The following is a 22,335-nucleotide window of genomic DNA, read 5'->3' on the forward strand; positions in this document are numbered from 1 at the left end:
ACATCTGTCAAGTATCTGGGTTTGACTATTCAAAATGATCTCAAATGGAATGTCAGATTACACAAGTAATGGGCAAGGCAAACTCTAGATTGCACTTTATTGGTAGAATCCTGAAACAATGAAGTCCTTCAACAAAGGAAATTGCTTACAATATGTTAGTTCATCCAGTCTTAGAGTATTGTTCATCTGTATGGGGCCCTTACCAGTTGGGTCTGATTCAAGATATTGAGAAGATCCAAAGAAGAGTGGCAAGATTTGTGACTGGTACATTTAGCCATCGTTAGAGCATCACAAATCTCATAGATAGTTTGAAGTGGGATACACTTGCAGGTAGACAACACACTAAACGGAAGGGGCTGCTTAGTGAAGTCCAAAATCTGATCTTCGCCAAGGATGTAGAGCAAATATTACTACCACAAGCTTTCAAATTGCACAATGATTACCATTCGAAGATAAGGGAAATTAGAGCTCGTACTGAGGTGTTTAGACAGTCGTGTTTCCCTCGTGCGATCTGCGAGTGGAACAGAGGGGGGGGGATACGACTTTGGGGCGTGAATAGTGCCCTCCGCCACACACCGGTTGGTGGTTAGCAGAGTATGTATTATGTAGATGCAGGTATAGACAGACTTTCTTTGAATGACTCTAGAAATGACACATCAGAATTAGGTGGCTGGTAAAAACAACTAACAATTAACTTGGTTTCACCTACACCTGTTATGTGTGACCAGATAACTTCACTGTCACTCTCAACTTTGGCATCAATAGATACAAAATTTTTGTCAACTGCAATGAATACTCCCCCTCCTATGGCCTCTAATCTGCCTTTCATATATACATTCCATAACTTGTGAAATATCTCAGAGCTTTCCACCTCAGGTTTCAGCCAGCTCTCGGTCCCCAAAATAACTTGAGTGTGAAAACTTTCCTGGATGGCAGTTTTGTAGGTGGTGAAAGTGACAAGACATGGTACTGAAAGACACTAAATGCCTTTGCTAAATAGTATGTAGGCCAGCCAGTTTAGAAACCTGCTCATGATGAAAATATATTAGACATGGTGGCAACAGATAGACATGACCTTCTTGTCGATGACCATATTGAAATTGGGATCACTAATCATGAGGTAATTGTAGCAGCAATGATTAATAAAGTAGGATGGGCAGCTGAAACAAGTAGGAAGCTTAACTTGTTCAGTAAGTTAGATAAACAAATAATCATGTCATATCTCAAAGAGGAGTGAGACGAAGCTCTGGGCAAAATCATGCAGAAAAACTGTGTCTCAAATTTAAAAGAACGGTTGATCCTGCACTGGACAGAAACATATATGGCAGAATAGTTCATGATGAGAAGTACCTCCCATGGTTTACAGTCACTGTCAAAAAACTCCCAAAGAAGCAGTGACTACTAGGTATAAAATAAGAAGGAGGCCTTGAGATAGCAAGATGCTGAATGGAATACATTTGTCTGTGAAAAATTCAGTGACTACCATAGCAGATTGTTATTGAATGATCTCTCACCAAACCCAAATAAATTGTGGTCCTATGAAAAGGGCATCAGTTGTTAACAGAATGTGTGCAGAGGTGAATCTACAAAGGTGCTATAGTGATCATGGCTTCTACATTACTTCTGATGGACAAGCAGCTCTGAAATCCCTATCAGCCCTGCAAAGACATCCAAGATCGTTGCAGAATGGCATGATGCCATTTGGAGACAATGTGAAAGCAACAGTAAAAACCTGCTGTAGGTCCCTGGTCACTCAGGAAATGGTGGCAATGAACAACCGATAAGCTTGCCAGGTTAGGTGAAATGACTCCATTTGCATTATCACAACTTGTCTTACTAATCACTAAGGTGATGATACAATCAAAACTACTTGGATCGATTAGGAGGCAACAGGCAGAATATTTGGCTAAGATCCAAAGATAAAAATGTGACAAGCTAATAATACCAAAGTTATGTTTCAAGAGGAATTCTGTATTCCTGGGCTTGAACCTGTTCTTCCAAACATTCTACAGTGCTTACCGACACTGCCGCTGTTTAATCCCGATAGAGCTGCAACCTGGTTCAAAATTGCGGACAAAGTGTTCGACCATTACAAACTCTACGAGTCAACCAGGTTTCGGTGCCTCATCACTAGACCACAGATTTTAGGTAAAAACCTATTTTGTTCCTGAGTTCCTATTTGCATAAAAATTTGTACTTACGCATTTCATGACTATTTACACTTAATAGTGTTAATTCTATAGGACCTAAAACAGCCTGTTTCGATGTTAGTGCCTATTTTTGCCTATTTCGGCTTTAATATCCTAAAAAGTGCCTATTTCATCATATAAGACAGTGGCTCCAAGTTTTTCCACGCTAGACGACAGATGGAAAAAAAAATATTTTCTGCCCAGCGTGCAGCAAGGTGGCTAGTTGATATGCGCTCATGCTTCATATTTGCCTAACACTTTGGTCTTTTTTTATTCATTTTTTTTATATCACTATCCCTGTTAATACGAAATACCCTTTATAGGTGTTTTATTATTCATATGTAAAAAATAGATCACGAATCTTTAGGTTAAAACCTATTTTTTTTCCTAAGCTTCAATTTGCATGTAAGTTGCTACTTATGCATTTCATCACTAACTAAACTGAATACCGTTAGTTCTATAGGACCTAAAATTCAACGTTGACGCCTAATTTTGCCTATTTCAGCATCAAAATCCTAAAAAGTACCTATTTCGTTAATCTGACATAGAGTTCTTGTGTTTTCAAAGATTAGAAAAAGGAAGTAAACTTAGGGCTTTACGTCTCGTCAAATGCGAAGGTCGTTAGAGACTGTTTACAATTCCTTTGCTTGCCTTACTACTAACAGCACTCGGCACGGTTGAATGGTCATCCACTCAAGTAGAAGCCGTGCGCGACAGTGCTTAACTTCGGTGAGCGAATGGGAACCGGTCAAAGATTTGAGTTACACATTAGAATCGAATGTGGGAGTACTAAATGTTATATTTGAAAATATTTTGTTCGTAGGATTCTGGCCAGCTGTGTATTTTCGCAAAGAAACAGTTTCATAGGCCTTAGGCTGAGCACAGATTAAAAAATCACAATGTTAATCGTAGATGCCCTCTACAGCTAAATTACTGCCCTTCATGCATTTTCTCGCTGCTGTCTAATGGAAGTCCTATCAAACTACTCTGTTTTGTGAAAGGTATTATACATGAATTTTCCGGTTCGAAAAATAATTTGCCAGTAGTGAGATGTTTTCATCTGAAGCACCGGTAGATTCCATTCGCTTGTTCAGAAGGGGCAGCCATATGTCAGGTGCCATATGTCCAGCAACGAGTACAGTACTTCCCCTACCGCTCCCATACACTGCAGTAAAAAAAAAAAAAAAAAAAAAAAAAAAAAAAAAAAAAAAAAAAAAAAAAAAAACAGTCATCGTTCACTTTTCCCCAGCGAAAACAAATCAGTACATTGTGTAGCGACCGACATGTTAAGTGCTACTGACATTCTAAGTGCAAAATAAATGCTAGTTTCTGTGTGAGAATACTACGCCATGCTGAAAACAGCTAGTTCAAAGTCTACTCATATAAGGCAGTGTCTGCAAGATTTTCTGCATTATACAACAGATGGGAAAATTATTTTCTGCCAAGCATGCAACAAGGAGGTTAGTTGATGTTTTTCTTAGACTTCTTATTTTCCTGTCACTTAGGATTCTTTTTTCTCACTATCCTTTAGTAATATGAAATACTCTTTATATGTGATTCTAAAGTGCATTACCCTTTTCTCTCATATTAGGTTTCGAGTGTTAAGAAATCTCAGCTAACTCAGCATGCAGATGGAATCGCACATAAAGCTAATGTTGAACGAAAGTCAAAATTGAAGCAAACTCTTGTAACCAATAAATCTGGTGAATCCTCCGAAAAAAACAAGTACTGCAGTGATTTGTGTCATGCACTTGTGGCAGCAAACATCCCCTTTCGGAAACTAGAAACCCCCATTTTCAGAGGTTTTCTTGAGAAGTACTGCCATCAGTCTATTCCTGCAGAGTCAACTTTACATAAGAATTATGTGGATTCAGCTTACAATGCTGCATTGCACAGAATCCAAGAAGATGTTGGAGAATCTTGTATATGGATTTCTGTGGATGAAATTACTGACAGTCTTGGCCGTTACATTGCAAACCTGATTATTGGCAAGCTAGATCCAGATGCTCCACCCAGGGCCCATTTGATTTACTAAAAAAAGCTTGCAAAAACTAACCAACAAACAATAGCACAGTTTGTGAACAATGGGCTTAAGGTGCTATACCCAAATGGAGTGGATGAGAATAAGGTGCTTCTGGCCGTCACTGACACTGCTGCACGTAACTTGTGTAGTGCATGGGATCAACCGCATAGCAGAGCAAGTAAGGCTACAATTTCCTAAAGAAAATAAAGTAATATCTATGGTGTAGAAAATTTTTGTTAAGGCACCATCAAGAATACAGGCATTCAAAGAACAGCTTCCAGTTGTCCCACTGCCGCCAGAGCCTGTTGTCACTCGCTGGGGCACGTGGCTGATAGCAGCAGAAAACTATAGTACGCATCTCTCAGCTGTCCAGAAGGTGGATGTAAATATACCGGAGAATGCTGCATCCATAACTGCACCAATGGAGTTACTCAAAGATTCTTCTTTAAAACGGGACTTATCTTACATAGGGCCCACTACATATTTATGGCAAGAATGATTTCACAATTAGAAGGCTCAGGGAGACATATCTACGACAATATTTCTTTGCTTGAAGAAGTCAAAATGAAAATTAATGAAGTGCAAGGTGAAGTAGGGGTAAAAGTACGGGCAAAAATGCAAACGGTTTTGCAGACGAACACTGGTCTGAAGGAGTTGTGTGCTGCTGCCAACATACTTAGTGGAAAATCCAGCACTCCTGACTGCAGCATTTCTGTCCAACATGTGCCGAAAATGAAGTACACCCCTGTCACATTTGTTGATGTAGAACGTTCTTTTTCAGCACATAAATTGATTCTGACTGACAAGCGCCACAGTTTTTCACTAGAAAACCTAGAAAAGACTTTGGTTATTTATTGTGAAGCCAACTATGGTCAGAATATGTGAAACTACGAATATATTAATTAAACCATTGCCACATCTTTTTTACGGAGATATTTATCTTGCAGGAACTCAAAAATATTTGGAGTTACGTTCAACATTAATGTTGTAGATTGCTGTGCTCTGTAACTGTGTAAATATTCATTCTCCTTGTTTTAATGACTAATAAGATGTTCATACTGTCAACACTGTGTATTTTAATTTATTTTTATTTTCTATGCATCATTTTTATTAGAGCTTATTTTAGGTTTTATATAGCCTAAATGAAGTACTGAAGGAGCCTATTTTAGGTGCCAAAAACACACTTTTTTTATGACCTAAAAATCCGTGGTCTACTCATCACCCACCTGCACGACCAGGAGGACTTGATTGCTGACCTGGTCGACTTCCCAGACTCATCTACCCGGTACAGTCTAGCCAAAAAGACAGTTATACATCGGCTTGCATGCTCAACTGAGGCAGCAATACGGCAAGTGCTCCACGTCAAGCAATTAGGCAACGACAAACCTTCCCATCTCTCGAGACAGCTACGTGCTCTGGTCAGTGCTGATCTACTCTCTGACACAGCTCTCCTCGCCATCTGGTCAGATAAACTATCTCCTCACATCCACTTTGCTCTGGCTCAGAGGTCTCCTGAACCTGTCGAGCAAAGAATGATAATTGCTAACAAGCTACATGATGTATCACTGCTCTATTTCGCCAGCCACTGCCTACCTGAGAAGTCTCAGGTTCAGGCTCATTGTCCTGTGACCAGACGCAGCCAAGGCCCCACTGTGCCGACCGTTCCACTCACTCCAAGAAGCAGTAAACAAGCTACTGGGATGTCACTGGCTCCGCCCTCGGTCATGGCCCCTCCTGCAACCGAGCCTGCTGCGGCCACCAAACCTCGGCCACCATCACTGGCAATGAATGTTCTGCAGGAAATGCAACTGCACTACCCATACTGTTACTTCCACACACGGTTGGTGAGGCAGCATGGAACTGCAGTCCACCCTGCTACTTCCAAAACGCCAATCTCAGGTAGGTCTGGGTGCCGCCTCGTGCACACAACATGACAGGCACCCCCCAGTGCTCCATTCTGTCCGGGAATGACTGCATAAATGAGGATGTCTTTACATTAAAGACATTTCATCAGGATACCTTTTCCTAGTGGACACAGGCGCCGATGTTTCGCTGCTGCCTAAGTCCTTGGCATCATTGAACTTCCGCCCTCATCATACTTCACTGCAGGCCATGAATTCTACTAAACTACAATGCTCGGGTTCAACTTCCCACATTGTCTCACTCTCTGCAAACTGCAAACTCGAGTGGACTTTTTTAGTGTGCGAAATTGACGAACCTATACCAGGCATTGACTTCTTGCAACACTACAAACTTTCACCAGACCTAGTGCGAAACACAATGTTTCATCACCCGTCCAAGACTCCCATCCCCTGTGCTCCATCGAGCAAACCCCTCCGTGACACATCAGTCCTGGCTCATCTCATCCGTACATGCTTGTCTCTGTTGACAACGTTACAAGAACAACGCACAAGTGCCTTGTCAAGCTTGAAAACGTCGCTTGCCTACACAAGGAAAACTTCAAGCTCTCCCTCCAGCTCCACAAAACTCAGCTCCAGCTCTCCAATGCAGCAAAAAAATTACAGACACTACAGCAATGGCAAAGCAAGGTCAGTAAGTGCGCTGAATCTGCTTGCAGACCCAGCAATCAAGCCTCCATGTGTTTACCTTCCACTACCCCTCACAACTGTGCTATCAAGACTGCCATAACATGTACTGACAGCTCCGCAGGGCCACACCCTCCTAACACAGCAGTGTTTGACACTTGGGCGCACACAAGTGCGCATGCGTGACAAGCGTCACGTGTTCCCAGACTGATGGCTCCTACCCTGCCCCTCGTGGACAGCATCTCAAACTATGCAACTTTGACTCCTGTGCGCTGCTGTGCAACCGCCACTGACAACACAAACAGTGCACTCATGCCAAATGTTTCGCCCGTGACTGTGCTGCCGCAGGCTGCACCCTTGGACAATGGACTCACCAATGCCTCACGAGCTCTACCGAGCTCAGCCGACCATGGTGCCACTGCTTTGGGCTGGCGGCCATCTTGTCACGATGACTCCTGGGACACTTTGCCGCCTCAGCTCCCGTCGGATATGACGAGTGGCTCCGAACATCAGGACCACACCTTGCCTCCCCCGCCCGCCACAAATTGTAAACAAACAGCCTCCCGTGCCGCCAGAAACATTTCCGTCATCACCAACGGCATGGTTCACAATCTTCGCCTCATGCCTGGTCCCCGATCTTCAATAAACCACGTCGACTTTCGAGCGCCTCTCTGACCTTAAAAATCAGATTTCTGAACTACTAAGCTCCAGCATCATTGAACCCTCTGCCAGTAGCTGGTCTACGCCCATACATATGATACCGAAGAAAGACGGGTCCTGGCGCATGTGCGGAGACTACCATCGACTAAACGCATGAACAATTATGGACACCTACTCCATACCCAACATTACCGACTTCATCAGTTCCCTCGCAGGTGCGACCACATTCTCTGTCATTGATTGCAAACGGGCCTACCACTAGATCCTCATGGCACCTGAGGACATCGAGAAGACAGCAATCACCAACCTGATCGGGTTATTTCAGTTTTGATTCATGACCTTTGGTCTTAAAAGCGCAACTCAGACCTGGCAACGCTTCATCAACAAACTGCTATTCGACCTAAAATTCTGCTTTGCATATCTTGATGCCATTCTTGTCTTCAGCTCCTCCGTCGAGGACAACATTCGACATGTGCAAACTTATGAACACTCTCGCGGAAGCAGGCATCAAGACGAACCAGGAGAAATTGCAGCTACATCAACCCGCTGTCACTTTTCTTGGTTTTTGGGTCTCTGCCGATGGCATTTCACCGTCCCCTGAGAAAGTACAAACAATACTAAACCTACCCAGACCTTTGTCATTCAAAGAGCTCCGGTGCTTTCTGGGGAAGGTTAATTATTATCACCGACATCTACCTCGGGCTGTGGAAATTCAGGCTCCACTGACGGACAACTTGGCAGGCACCAAGACTTCTGGATCTCGGCTCGTTCCATGGACCCCTGCAATGACTGACTCTTTCACTGCCCTCAAAAATCTTCTTGCCGAGGCCTGCACCATCACACCATCCCAATGCACAGCTTTTCATCACCACAGAGACAAGTGATACTCCATCGGCGCTGTCCTTAGCCAGGCAATTGACGCCCAAACTTCGCCTCTACAGTTCTTGCGCAAGCTCACCAATGCACAACAGAAATATCCCGAGTTTGACAGGGAGTTGCTTGCAGTCTATGAAGCGATCAAGCACTTTAAGTCTGATGTTGAGGGATGCCCTTTCTATGTTTTAACGGACCACAAACCCCTGGCTGTGGCCATTACAAACCCTCCAGCTGACCCGCCACCTCGCCGCTTCAGATACATGGACTTCATATCTCAGTTCAGCACCAATGTCAGACACATAAAGGGTGCTGATAATATAGTTGCTGATTTCATTTCATGAGTCAACACCATCCATTTGTTGTTAGACCTCTCTGAACTGCCTAACCTCCAACCCACCGATGAGGAGACACAAAACCTGATTTCAGACTCTACCTCTTCTCTAAACTTTGTCCGCACCACCTTCCCTGCCATTTCTGGCGAGATCTGGTGCAACAATTGTATGGGCACATTACACCCCCTCATCTCCACCATGTTCCATCAAGCTGTCTTCAACACATTGAATAATTTAGCCCACCCCAGTGTTTGTGCGTCCGCCCGCCTCGTAGCAGAGTGCTTTGTGTGGAGAAATGTCAACAAGGACTGCCAACAATGGGCACACTCCTGCATCACGTGCCAACACTGCAAAGTACACAAGCACACTTCACCCCCCCCCCCCCACCCACCCTCGGCGCCTTTTTGATTCCTCCAGTGCGTTTCCAGCATGTTCATATTGACATTGTCGGGTCGGCCCTCTCCTCCTCCACCCCCCCCCCCCCCCCCCACCACCACCAGTAACGGCTTTCATTATGTTCTCTCATCTATCGACCTAACAACTCACTGGGTCGAGGCTGTCCCCCTCCCCAATACAGCAGAAACTGTTGCTCGAGCTTTTGTTGAGTCATGGGTATTGCATTTCGGATGTCCAGCTATCATCACGACTGACCAGGGTAGACAATTTGAGTCGGCCCTGTTCAAAGAGATTTGTAACATTTGTGGCATCTGGCACATCCATACCACAGCATATCATCCGCAAACTAACAGGCTAGCTGAGTGCTGGCATCGCACTTGCCAGGTGGCTGTTTGATGCCACGGCTCTCTATGGATGGAGGCCCTTCCCCTTGTGGTACTCAGCATTCGTGCAACCTATAAGGAAGACCTCAAAGGCAGAATAGCCGAGTTCACATATGGCTAGAACATTGTTCTCCCTGGAGAACTTGTAAGCCCTTCTGCTTCTCTCCCTCAGTCTCAGTTACCTTCCTTCGTGGACAGTGTCAGACGCCACTTCATCAACCTCCATATCCCTCCGACCGCCAGCCACTCTGACCCTAAGGTTCTTGTCCCGAAATCTCTGGACAATTGCGAGTACGTCATGCTCTGAGATGACACTGTCCGTGCTCCCCTCCAACCTCTATATACCGGCCCGTACTAAGTTCTCTGGTACTCAGCCAACACCTATGACATCCAGATGAAAGATTCAGCTGTTACAGTCTCTCTCAACAGACTTAAGCCTGCTCATGTCAAGCCTTCTTCTACTCTCCTTTAGGCCACGACCACGCCACTCACTATTGTGGCTCATGACGCTCCGACCACTCCCACCATGTTGGACTTACACACTCGGTCGAGTGTCTTCCGCTTCCAGTCGTCAAGCACTCCTCCGACCTCCCCTCTACTCCGGCTCACGCACTCCCTCGAGTGACCACATGCTCCCAACATCGAGCTTACCTACGATCACGCCCTTGCCGCCAGGCCCTTCGCTGGTCCCTTCGCCTCTCCACCGTTGCCTGCCTCAGCCTGTTGAGGTTTCTCACACCCCCCCATCTTGAGCATGCCCTCGCTCGAGGTGTTTCTGCCTTCCCCCCTAGACGTAATCCATGACATCTCAATAATACTGCATGATTATACACTGTTCGTTGTGTGTTTCTCTTCATTCAGTGCTCGTGACACAACCTCAGCCATTCCCTGCCACCTGGTGAAATGTGTTTCCTTCCTGCCCGACATCGACCTGGACATGCTTGGTGTGTTCGCCATGCCCACCAGAGACATCAGCCTCATCGCTCCGTTCCAGCCGCAAACTGCCGGCCTACCTGACGCCGCATGACCAGCATGCCCAGCATGCCCAATATGACGCCTGGCTAATCGTGGTCCGACTCCCACGGACCAATCCTGCCAACGTCGTAGTCACTCCCCCTCCCCCCCCCCCCCGGCCTCTCAAGAGTACTCCGTACTGCTTAGGGGTAGTGGTGAGGGGGTCGGGGGGATGGGGGGGAGCTATGTGGCACTGATGAAATCGACTCCAACATCGATACATCCATCTTTGAACTAAGCTGTGCATTATCTTTGTTCTGTTCCGCCATGTCAGTTCTTTGTGAGACTTGCTTGTGCAAAGTGGTGAATAAATGAACTACTGCTTAATGGGGGTAGTTTGGTGTAACTAACCCAAACATCTCCCTCAAGCTGAACAGCTCTGTGCACAATTACACAACAAGAAATGGCAATAACATTCATGTCTCATATGCCAATACATCAGTCTGCCAGAGGAGTGTCCTTCATAGAAGCACACAATGGTGTAACCACCTTCCTAACAACATCAATTTGGAAAAGCAAGACAGCTAGGAAACAGAATTTTATAATGTTAAATTAATTGACACACACACACACACACACACACACACACACACACACATATATATATATATATATATATATATATATATATATATATATATATATATATATATATATATATATATATATATATATATAAAAAAAAACAAAGATGATGTGACTTACCAAATGAAAGTGCTGGCAGGTCAACAGACACACAAACAAGCACAAACATACGCACAAAATTCAAGCTTTTACAACAAACTGTTGCCTCATCAGGAAAGAGGGAAGGAGAGGGAAAGACGAAAGGATGTGGGTTTTAAGGGAGAGGGTAAGGAGTCACTCCAGTCCCGGGAGCGGAAAGACTTACCTTAGGGGGAAAAAAGGACGGGTATACACTCGCACACACACACATATCCATCCACACATATCACCCTCTCCCTTAAAACCCACATCCTTTCGTCTTTCCCTCTCCTTCCCTCTTTCCTGATGAGGCAACAGTTTATTGCGAAAGCTTGAATTCTGTGTGTATGTTTGTGTTTGTTTGTGTGTCTGTCGACCTGCCAGCACTTTCATTTGGTAAGTCACATCATCTTTGTTTTCAGATATATTTTTCCTACGTGGAATGTTTCCCTCTATTTTTTTTATATATATAGGGTGTTTCAAAAATGACCGGTATATTTGAAACGGCAATAAAACCTAAACGAGCAGCGATAGAAATACACCGTTTGTTGCAATATGCTTGGGACAACAGTACATTTTCAGGCGGACAAACTTTCGAAATTACAGTAGTTACAATTTTCAACAACAGATGGCGCTGCAAGTGATGTGAAAGATATAGAAGACAACGCAGTCTGTGGGTGCGCCATTCTGTACGTCGTCTTTCTGCTGTAAGCGTGTGCTGTTCACAACGTGCAAGTGTGCTGTGGACAACATGGTTTATTCCTTAGAACAGAGGATTTTTCTGGTGTTGGAATTCCACCGCCTAGAACACAGTGTTGTTGCAACAAGACGAAGTTTTCAACGGAGGTTTAATGTAACCAAAGGACTGAAAAGCGATACAATAAAGGATCTGTTTGAAAAATTTCAACGGACTGGGAACGTGACGGATGAACGTGCTGGAAAGGTAGGGCGACCGTGTACGGCAACCACAGAGGGCAACGCGCAGCTAGTGCAGCAGGTGATCCAACAGCGGCCTCGGGTTTCCGTTCGCCGTGTTGCAGCTGCGGTCCAAATGACGCCAACTCCACGTATCGTCTCATGCACCAGAGTTTACACCTCTATCCACACAAAGTTCAAACGCGGCAACCCCTCAGCGCCTCTACCATTGCTGCACGAGAGACATTCACTAACGATATAGTGCACAGGATTGATGACGGCGATACGCATGTGGGCAGCATTTGGTTTACTGACGAAGCTTATTTTTACCTGGACGGCTTCATCAATAAACAGCACTGGTGCATATGGGGAACCGAAAAGCCCCATGTTGCAGTCCCATCGTCCCTGCATCCTCAAAAAGTACTGGTCTGGGCCGCCATTTCTTCCAAAGGAATCATTGCCCCTTTTTTCAGATCCGAAATGATTACTGCATCACGCTATCTGGACATCCTTCCTGAATTTGTGGCGGTACAAACTGCCTTAGACGACACTGCAAACACCTTGTGGTTTATGCAAGATGGTGCCTGGCCACATTCCACGGCCGACGTCTTTAATTTCCTGAATGAATATTTCGATGATCGTGTGATTGCTTTGGGCTATCCAAAACATACAGGAGGTGGCGTGGATTGGCCTCCCTATTCGCCAGACATGAACCCCTGTGACTTCTTTCTGTGGGGACACTTGAAAGACCAGGTGTACCGCCAGAATCCAGAAACAATTGAACAGCTGAAGCAGTACATTTCATCTGCATGTGAAGCCATTCCGCCAGACACGTTGTCAAAGGTTTCGGGTAATTTCATTCAGAGACTACGCCATATTATTGCTACGCATGGTGGCTATGTGGAAAATATCGTACTATAGAATTTCCCAGACCGCAGCGCCATCTGTTGTTGAAAATTGTAACTACTGTAATTTCGAAAGTTTGTCTGCCTGAAATTGTACTGTTGCCCCAAGCATATTGCAACAAACGGTGTATTTCTATTGCTGCTCGTTTAGTTTTTATTGCCGTTTCAAATATACCGGTCATTTTTGAAACACCCTGTATATGGTTATAATAGAGGGAAACATTCCATGTAGGAAAAATATATCTAAAAACAAAGATGAAGTGCTGGCAGGTCGACAGACACACAAACAAACACAAACATACACACAGAATTCAAGCTTTCGCAACAAACTGTTGCCTCATCAGGAAAGAGGGAAGGAGAGGGAAAGACGAAAGGATGTGGGTTTTAAGGGAGAGGGTAAGGAGTCATTCCAATCCCGGAAGCGGAAAGACTTACCTTACGGGGAAAAAAGGACGGGTATACACTCGCACACACACACACATCCATCCACACATATCGTACAAAGAGTTTGGGCAGAGATGTCAGTCGAGGCAGAAGTGCAGAGGCAAAGATGTTGAATGACAGGTGAGGTATGAGTGGCGGCAACTTGAAATTAGCGGAGATTGAGGCCTGGTGGATAACGAGAAGAGATGATATATTGAAGAGCAAGTTCCCATCTCCGGAGTTCGGATAGGTTGGTGTTAGTGGGAAGTATTCAGATAACCTGGACGGTGTAACACTGTGCCAAGATGTGCTGGCCGTGCACCAAGGCATGTTTAGCCACAGGGTGATCCTCATTACCAACAAACACTGTCTGCCAGTGTTCATTCATGCAAATGGACAGTTTGTTGCTGGTCATTCCCACATAGAATGCGTCACAGTGTAGGCAGGTCAGTTGGTAAATCACGTGGGTGCTTTCACACGTGGCTCTGCCTTTGATCGTGTACACCTTCCGGGTTACAGGACTGGAGTAGGTGGTTGTGGGAGGGTGCATGGGACAGGTTTTACACCGGGGGTGGTTACAAGGGTAGGGAAGGTGGTTTTGGGATTTCATAGGGATGAACTAAGAGGTTACGAAGGTTAGGTGGACGGCGGAAAGACACTCTTGGTGGAGTGGGGAGGATTTCATGAAGGATGGATCTCATTTCAGGGCAGGATTTGGTAGATCAACACCTTCAACCTATTACATGCAGTCTCCCATCCTTCATCAAAGACACCAACCACTTTCTCGAACGCCTGGAATCTTTACCCAATCCGTTACCCCCAGAAACCATCCTTGTAACCATTGATGCCACTTCCTTATACACAAATATCCCGCACGTCCAGGGCCTCGCTGCGATGGAGCACTTCCTTTCACGCTGATCACCTGCCACCCTACCTAAAACCTCTTTCCTCATTACCTTAGCCAGCTTCATCCTGACCCACAACTTCTTCACTTTTGAAGACCAGACATACCAACAATTAAAGGGAACAGCCATGGGTACCAGGATGGCCCCTTCGTACGCCAACCTATTCATGGGCCACTTAGAGGAAGCCTTCTAGGTTACCCAGGCCTGCCAACCCAAAGTTTGATACAGATTCTTTGATGACATCTTCTATGATCTGGACTCACAGTGAAGAAGAACTCCAGAATTTCCTCTCCAACCTCAACTCCTTTGGTTCCATCAGATTCACCTGGTCCTACTCGAGATCCCATGCCACTTTCCTTGACGTTGACCTCCATCTGTCCAATGGCCAGCTTCACACGTCCGTCCACATTAAACGCACCAACAAGCAACAGTACCTCCATTATGACAGCTGACACCCATTCCACATCAAACGGTCCCTTCCCTACAGCCTAGGTCTTCATGGCAAATGAATCTGCTCCAGTCCAGAATCCCTGAACCATTACACCAACAACCTGAAAACAGCTTTCGCATCCCACAACTACCCTCCCGACCTGGTACAGAAGCAAATAACCAGAGCCACTTCCTCATCCCCTCAAACCCAGAACCTCCCACAGAAGAACCACAAAAGTGCCCCACTTGTGACAGGATACTTTCCAGGACTGGATCAGACTCTGAATGTAGCTCTCCAGCAGGGATACGACTTCCTCAAATCCTGCCCTGAAATGAGATCCATCCTTCATGAAATCCTCCCCACTCCACCAAGAGTGTCTTCCCGCCATCCACCTAACCTTCGTAACCTCTTAGTTCATCCCTATGAAATCCCCAAACCACCTTCCCTACCCTCTGTCTCCTACCCTTGTAACTGCCCCCGGTGTAAAACCTGTCCCATGCACCCTCCCACCACCACCTTCTCCAGTCCTGTAACCTGGAAGGTGTACACGATCAAAGGCAGAGCCACGTGTGAAAGCACCCACGTGATTTACCAACTGACCTGCCTATACTGTGAAGCTTTCTATGTGGGAATGACCAGCAACAAACTGTCCATTTGCATGAATGGACACAGGCAGACAGTGTTTGTTGGTAATGAGGATCACCCTGTGGCTAAACATGCCTTGATGCACGGCCAGCACATCTTGGCACAGTGTTACACAGTCCAGGTTATCTGGATACTTCCCACTAACAACAACCTGTCAGAACTCCGGAGATGGGAACTTGCCCTTCAGTATATCCTCTCTTCTTGTTATCCGCCAAGCCTCAAACTCCGCTAATTTCAAGTTGCCACCGCTCATACCTCACCTGTCTTTCAACAACATCTTTGCCTCTGCACTTCCGCCTCGACTGACATCTCTGCCCAAACTCTTTGCCTTTACGAATGTCTGCTTGTGCCTGTGTATGTGTGGATGGATATGTGTGTGTGCGCGACTGTATACCTGTCCTTTTTTCCCCCTAAGGTAAGTCTTTCGGCTCCCGGGATTGGAATGACTCCTTACCCTCTCCCTTAAAACCCACATCCTTTCGTCTTTCTCTCAACTTCCCTCTTTCCTGTGAACCAACCGTTGGTTGCAAAAGCTTGAATTTTGTGTGTGTGTGTGTGTGTGTGTGTGTGTGTGTGTGTGGTGTGTAGGGTGCCTATTCTGATTAAGACCTGTTTGGCCGAAAGCTTTGTTTGAGAGTCTTTTCGTTGTGCCTATCTGCAACTCAGCATTTCCACTGTAAGTTGAGTAACAACTATCCTTTTCATAATATTGTCAATATTCTATCCTGGATTTTCAATTGCTTAAAGATCACATAGACTCAGTTATAGTTAAAATAAGTAGCAGACTTTGTTTCGTTGGCAGAATATTGGGAAAATTCAGACAGAACTAATAGCAGGTGTCAAATGTATGCAAAGAAGGGCAGAACAGACTGTCACTGCTTTCTGTTTCAATACCACAACACCTTGAGACTCTGTATGATATTCCAATCTCATCTTCACTCTCCCTAAGATATAAAACTGTTGCTTTTACATTGTTTACACTGTGTGTCGCCAGTATATAGAATGGAGGAAACCAATTCGATTAAAAACTAATGTACCGACACACAACACAAACTTCAGCCACATGGTAGGAATAATTTGGCCATTGTAATTATGGAATATTTAATGATTAAAGTTACAATATTTCCAAGTCATTGAGAGACAGCTATTTTTATGTTTTTAAGCCAGAAATTGTTCATATCCCTAATAAAAATATAACACAATGATTTTTCAGTCTGCATTAAGAATCTCATATTTTATTGGCGTTAGTTAACAGAACTGTAATTACTACCATATAAAAAAGTAAAATTTTACCAATACAAAATTTAATTACTTGAATCTAGACCTTTTATTCAATAAAATTAATCCCTCTGTTCCCCTGAAAATGATATTCCTTTAAGTCAGTAAAATAACATATGCAAATTAACAAAATATATTGTTGAAATGATAAAACATTTAATTTATAGACTTAATAGAAACAGGTTCTTTTCTGTGATGTATGAAATTATTTTTATTCCGTGTAAATTTCTATGAAATTTTGGAAGATGCATGTAAAAACTGTAATTGTATAAATCCAAAATTCAATATGTAACACTCACAGTAATTGTTTAAAACCATATAAACAGAGGCAATTTGTATGCTGCCATATGTCTGTCTTAGGTCAATCTTAGACCAAATTTTGTGTCAACAGCATGTAGTCAGACTTTGTAAGTTTTGCATTTGCCACCGAACATCTAGTGTGCAAAATAAAATCTATTGTAAACATGAAGCACTGTAACTTATTCTAACTGTTACATAAATTCCATGTGACGATGCAGTAATGAACCTATGGCAGCATCAAGAAGCAGCACCCTGGATTACATGAGATATGTGTATATTTGGAGGAGAATATGTGTATTAAGACGTGATATACTGAAAATTGTTTTTCTTGTGTTAAACAATGATACACATCCCAAACTTTGCCAAAAACATTTTTGCCATGTTTTATTGCAGGATGAATCACAGTAGAATGTTACATTATTGTTGAAAAACATAGAAGCAATTATACTGTGAAAACTTACTTACATAGTTTCAAGATTGTGTGTTAAACGAAGGAGCTACAGATATTCTTCAGCTCCCTACATATCACTCCCAAAGGGTTTGTAAAGAAAAGAATAATCTAATTACAGCATTCACAGATGTATTTAAACAATCATTCTTCCTGCATTGCATACACATTGTGAATGATAAGAAATGCCATACACAGTGGTTTGCAGTATATACACTCCTGGAAATTGAAATAAGAACACCGTGAATTCATTGTCCCAGGAAGGGGAAACTTTATTGACACATTCCTGGGGTCAGATACATCACATGATCACACTGACAGAACCACAGGCACATAGACACAGGCAACAGAGCATGCACAATGTCGGCACTAGTACAGTGTATATCCACCTTTCGCAGCAATGCAGGCTGCTATTCTCCCATGGAGACGATCGTAGAGATGCTGGATGTAGTCCTGTGGAACGGCTTGCCATGCCATTTCCACCTGGCGCCTCAGATGGACCAGCGTTCGTGCTGGACGTGCAGACCGCGTGAGACGACGCTTCATCCAGTCCCAAACATGCTCAATGGGGGACAGATCCGGAGATCTTGCTGGCCAGGGTAGTTGACTTACACCTTCTAGAGCACGTTGGGTGGCACGGGATACATGCGGACGTGCATTGTCCTGTTGGAACAGCAAGTTCCCTTGCCGGTCTAGGAATGGTAGAACGATGGGTTCGATGACGGTTTGGATGTACCGTGCACTATTCAGTGTCCCCTCGACGATCACCAGTGGTGTACGGCCAGTGTAGGAGATCGCTCCCCACACCATGATGCCGGGTGTTGGCCCTGTGTGCCTCGGTCGTATGCAGTCCTGATTGTGGCGCTCACCTGCATGGCGCCAAACACGCATACGACCATCATTGGCACCAAGGCAGAAGCGACTCTCATCGCTGAAGACGACACGTCTCCATTCGTCCCTCCATTCACGCCTGTCGCGACACCACTGGAGGCGGGCTGCACGATGTTGGGGCGTGAGCGGAAGATGGCCTAACGGTGTGCGGGACCGTAGCCCAGCTTCATGGAGACAGTTGCGAATGGTCCTCGCCGATACCCCAGGAGCAACAGTGTCCCTAATTTGCTGGGAAGTGGCGGTGCGGTCCCCTACGGCACTGCGTAGGATCCTACGGTCTTGGCGTGCATCCGTGCGTCGCTGCGGTCCGGTCCCAGGTCGACGGGCACGTGCACCTTCCGCCGACCACTGGCGACAACATCGATGTACTGTGGAGACCTCACGCCCCACGTGTTGACCAATTCGGCGGTACGTCCACCCGGCCTCCCGCATGCCCACTATACGCCCTCGCTCAAAGTCCGTCAACTGCACGTATGGTTCACGTCCACGCTGTCGCAGCATGCTACCAGTGTTAAAGACTGCGATGGAGCTCCGTATGCCACGGCAAACTGGCTGACACTGACGGCGGCGGTGCACAAATGCTGCGCAGCTAGCGCCATTCGACGGCCAACACCGCGGTTCCTGGTGTGTCCGCTGTGCCGTGCGTGTGATCATTGCTTGTACAGCCCTCTCGCAGTGTCCGGAGCAAGTATGGTGGGTCTGACACACCGGTGTCAATGTGTTCTTTTTTCCATTTCCAGGAGTGTATTTGTAGATGAAGATGTAGTGGTCAACTTTCTTCTTGCTGTCTACTGTCAAATATACTCATATTTTCTTTATTGAAGTGTTATTTACACATTCTTGATATACTGTCAGTTGCATCAGTAAGCAACACAACCAGAAAAAATTATTTGCTTTAGACTTCTTAAAAAAAAAGATGTATAAAAGTACAAATCACATAAAATATGGAATGTGAAATGATAAAAAATAAAAAACTGTGTTCACAGTCTGTGTGTGTGTGTGTGTGTGTGTGTGTGTGTGTGTGTGTGTGGGTGGGTGGGTGGGTGGGTGGGTGGGTGGGTGTGGGTGGGGGGGGGGGAGTGGGGGGCACACTATTACCAATTCAGGACAGAATTTGTGTCTATTTAAAACATAACATCATTATGAAATGATAAGTTGCTCCTCACCATATAGTAGATAGGCACAACAAAGAGACTCACAAATAAGCTTTCGGTCAATAAGGCCTCTGTCAAAGGCTGAAAGCTTATTTGTGAGTCTTTTTGTTGTACCTATCTACAACTCAGCATCTCCACTATATGCTGAGTAGCAACTTCCCTTTACATAATATTGTTATATTCTGTCTTGGATTTTCCATTGTTTGATTAAAGCATAACATCAACTTTTACTTTTAGCATATGACGCGCACCATTCGTGAGCTTGCTGACTGTGTGCCAGGGGTAAGGGGCTGCCTAAATTTTAAAGTTTCACTTTATACCATTCATTAACTGTTATAGAGAAATATATTTTGTAAATGTTTCTTAATGAATGTTTTATGTACGTTTTCTGATGTCTTCATTACCTTAATGATGGTATTTGACACGTAAACTGGCAACGGTAGACAAAATAAAGGTGTGACTGCCAGCTAAAGATAATTGTTTTTTTTCCTGAAGTGTCATTTGGTGCACATGTCCTGAATTCCTGGTTAATTGATTCATATAGCTCCAAAACTAATGCCAAATGTCCAGCAATCCCTAAATCAAAGCAGAATTTGTTTTGTGTCATCAATTTTGTAGAATGTTACCTATACAGGTTGCAATTCTCTCTTGTGAATTCCGTGAAATTGAGCCTGACATCATATGCGCGAATCAGACCAGCAAATTCTGCTGGTTTCATTTATCATGTTTTTGATGAAGTTGGCAGCTGTCACTATCTTTTTAATGTTCTCTCTTCTTAATCTCTGTAAGAAGCACTGGAATTTATCAAGAATACATGCTTTACTTCTTTGCCTGGGACTCTTCATGTCAAAAGTGTTAAAAAATTGTTTTCCCTCTAATTCTGTACATCAAATGTCTAGCATGCCCTCATAATTCAGAAATCATGTCTTACCATATATACGAAGGAATTTCTTAAGTACACAGAAATCCCCATGAATTATTTTACTTCTATTAACACTACTGATTGTTATATGAGCTCATGTATGTTTAGGCAAAGCATGTAATATTTCTCCCTCCAGCGTGAAGCAATTACAGAATGTTAATTCTACCCTATATGCCATGTACATGTTTTTATGCAAGCCTTTGTGTTTAAATGCATCTAAAATATACTTTCACTTTTACCTTTAGTTTTAAGAATGTCATATCTTATAAATTCTTTACTTTAAATTATTAGCTGTGTAGGCAGCTTGTCATCCCCATCATTTGTGTTTTGTTTCCCTGATTACCTAAAAATAAAATAAACAGTAGAAACTTAATTAACAATGTTCCACAGAGAGAGAGAGAGAGAGAGAGAGAGAGAGAGAGAGAGAGAGAGGTGAAAAAATATTTCACAGTACAGATTTTTGATTTTAGGTCTTGGGAGCATTGTTTCTGGCATTTATTCCCTTGAAGACATCCCTTCATCATTTCTGGACAGGGATATCATACATAAAGAGTGCTGAAATATCACTTTCAAGACTGAAGGTAAGGTTCGTCTTGATTATAGTTTCAAAAGTATTTGTCAGTTTTAATTACACTCATAAAATTTTTTATGTATTTTACTTTTGTAGGAAACTCAGCTATTGCCAACAATAATACAAAATGTTAACAGAGGCATAGATCAGCAGGTTGCTGTTTCTGTTAATAAAATATCCTGTGAGTGGCTGCCAGTGTCTGATATTTCTCACCAGAAGAATGAAAATGGAAACATTACTGCAAATTGGTACTAGAATAAGTTGAAATTTTGTCATTTATGTTGTCTGTTTCCATCTTTATACCATCTGAGGGTTTGCAGTTTCACCACTGACAGTCTAACATTTTCAGCATTAATGTTTATTTTGCCCCTTACATTTTTTTCTATTGCATCTAATTATTTGTAATTATACACATGTAGTCCTTCAAAGACGGAACACTGTTCAATTCTAGATACTTATTCAGGGTACTTCGTAAAGAATTTGAATAGGCTTCTGTGAGTAGTTATTCACAAATCACATTATTGTCAATTATAAGCTGAGGAAACTTGGCAATAAAGAACAAATACAAAAGACATCATTATTTCAGGTTAGCAGTTGGCTACCGTTCACTCAGAACATGTTTTATACATGAAAACATTCAATGCTGAGGAATTCTAGTTATTAGTGGATTTAATTCCCATAAAATTAGTTTATAATAACTGAAGTTAATTTTCAAGCAAAAAGACTAATCTGTGTTTGGTAATAAACATAGTCTTCACAAGTTTGAATAAAAAATTCAGAATTAAAAAATTAAAAACTGTGAAAAAAAAACAGATTCCTTGAATGTCCTGCAGAACATTTATTTATGTTACTTCCCATAACATCACTTGTCGCACACTAACTGTTTAGCATAGTGAAAATATTCTGTATTAAAATGTTATAGATAGTGGGATCTGAATGAAATGCAATAGAATTTTGAGATATGCTATTGAATTTTACTAACAAAATTGCACATCTTATGGATAAAATGCACAGTTATTTCTCAACAAAGTAAATGGAGGTGTTAGCTGTAAAAGAAACATGTTTAGTGACACAGCTACGTATAACAACATTCCCATTATAAGCCAAGTACTCCGTTAACCAACTGTTTCTGTGGAATAAGACTGAAAAAAAAAAAGAATCAAGATCTGCAGACTGCTTAAGAAACCGGCACATTCAACTATACAAATTTTTGTGTGTTTGTTCGTTTACACTATATATACTGGGTGAGTCAAAAGTCCTTGGGCACCTTCATAAGTTGGAAGATTAAAGGGAAATTGAAATATGATGATGGGAACATAGGTTTGATGTGAGGCCACAACTTTTTGAGTGAATGTCATTAATGGCCCATCAATTAACGCTCGCTTGTGCTCTGGAATTGAGTGGTGTAATTTGTTTTTGTCTATCTT

The 22,335-nt window shown here is 43.5% G+C and overlaps 1 protein-coding gene across 1 annotated transcript in view; it reads left to right on the forward strand.

The window, feature by feature from the left end:
- Nucleotides 1–22,335, forward strand: part of LOC126236346 (ATP-binding cassette sub-family C member 12-like) — a 535,156-nt gene that overhangs the window by 207,446 nt on the left and 305,375 nt on the right. Inside the window, exons 11-12 of the mRNA XM_049945576.1 lie at nt 20,808–20,918; nt 21,005–21,156. Of these exons, the coding sequence (XP_049801533.1) occupies nt 20,808–20,918; nt 21,005–21,156 (263 nt within the window). The remainder of the gene's footprint in view (nt 1–20,807; nt 20,919–21,004; nt 21,157–22,335) is intronic.

This window comes from Schistocerca nitens, chromosome 2 (assembly GCF_023898315.1).
Source record: "Schistocerca nitens isolate TAMUIC-IGC-003100 chromosome 2, iqSchNite1.1, whole genome shotgun sequence".
In the NCBI taxonomy this organism is placed as follows: domain Eukaryota; kingdom Metazoa; phylum Arthropoda; class Insecta; order Orthoptera; family Acrididae; genus Schistocerca; species Schistocerca nitens.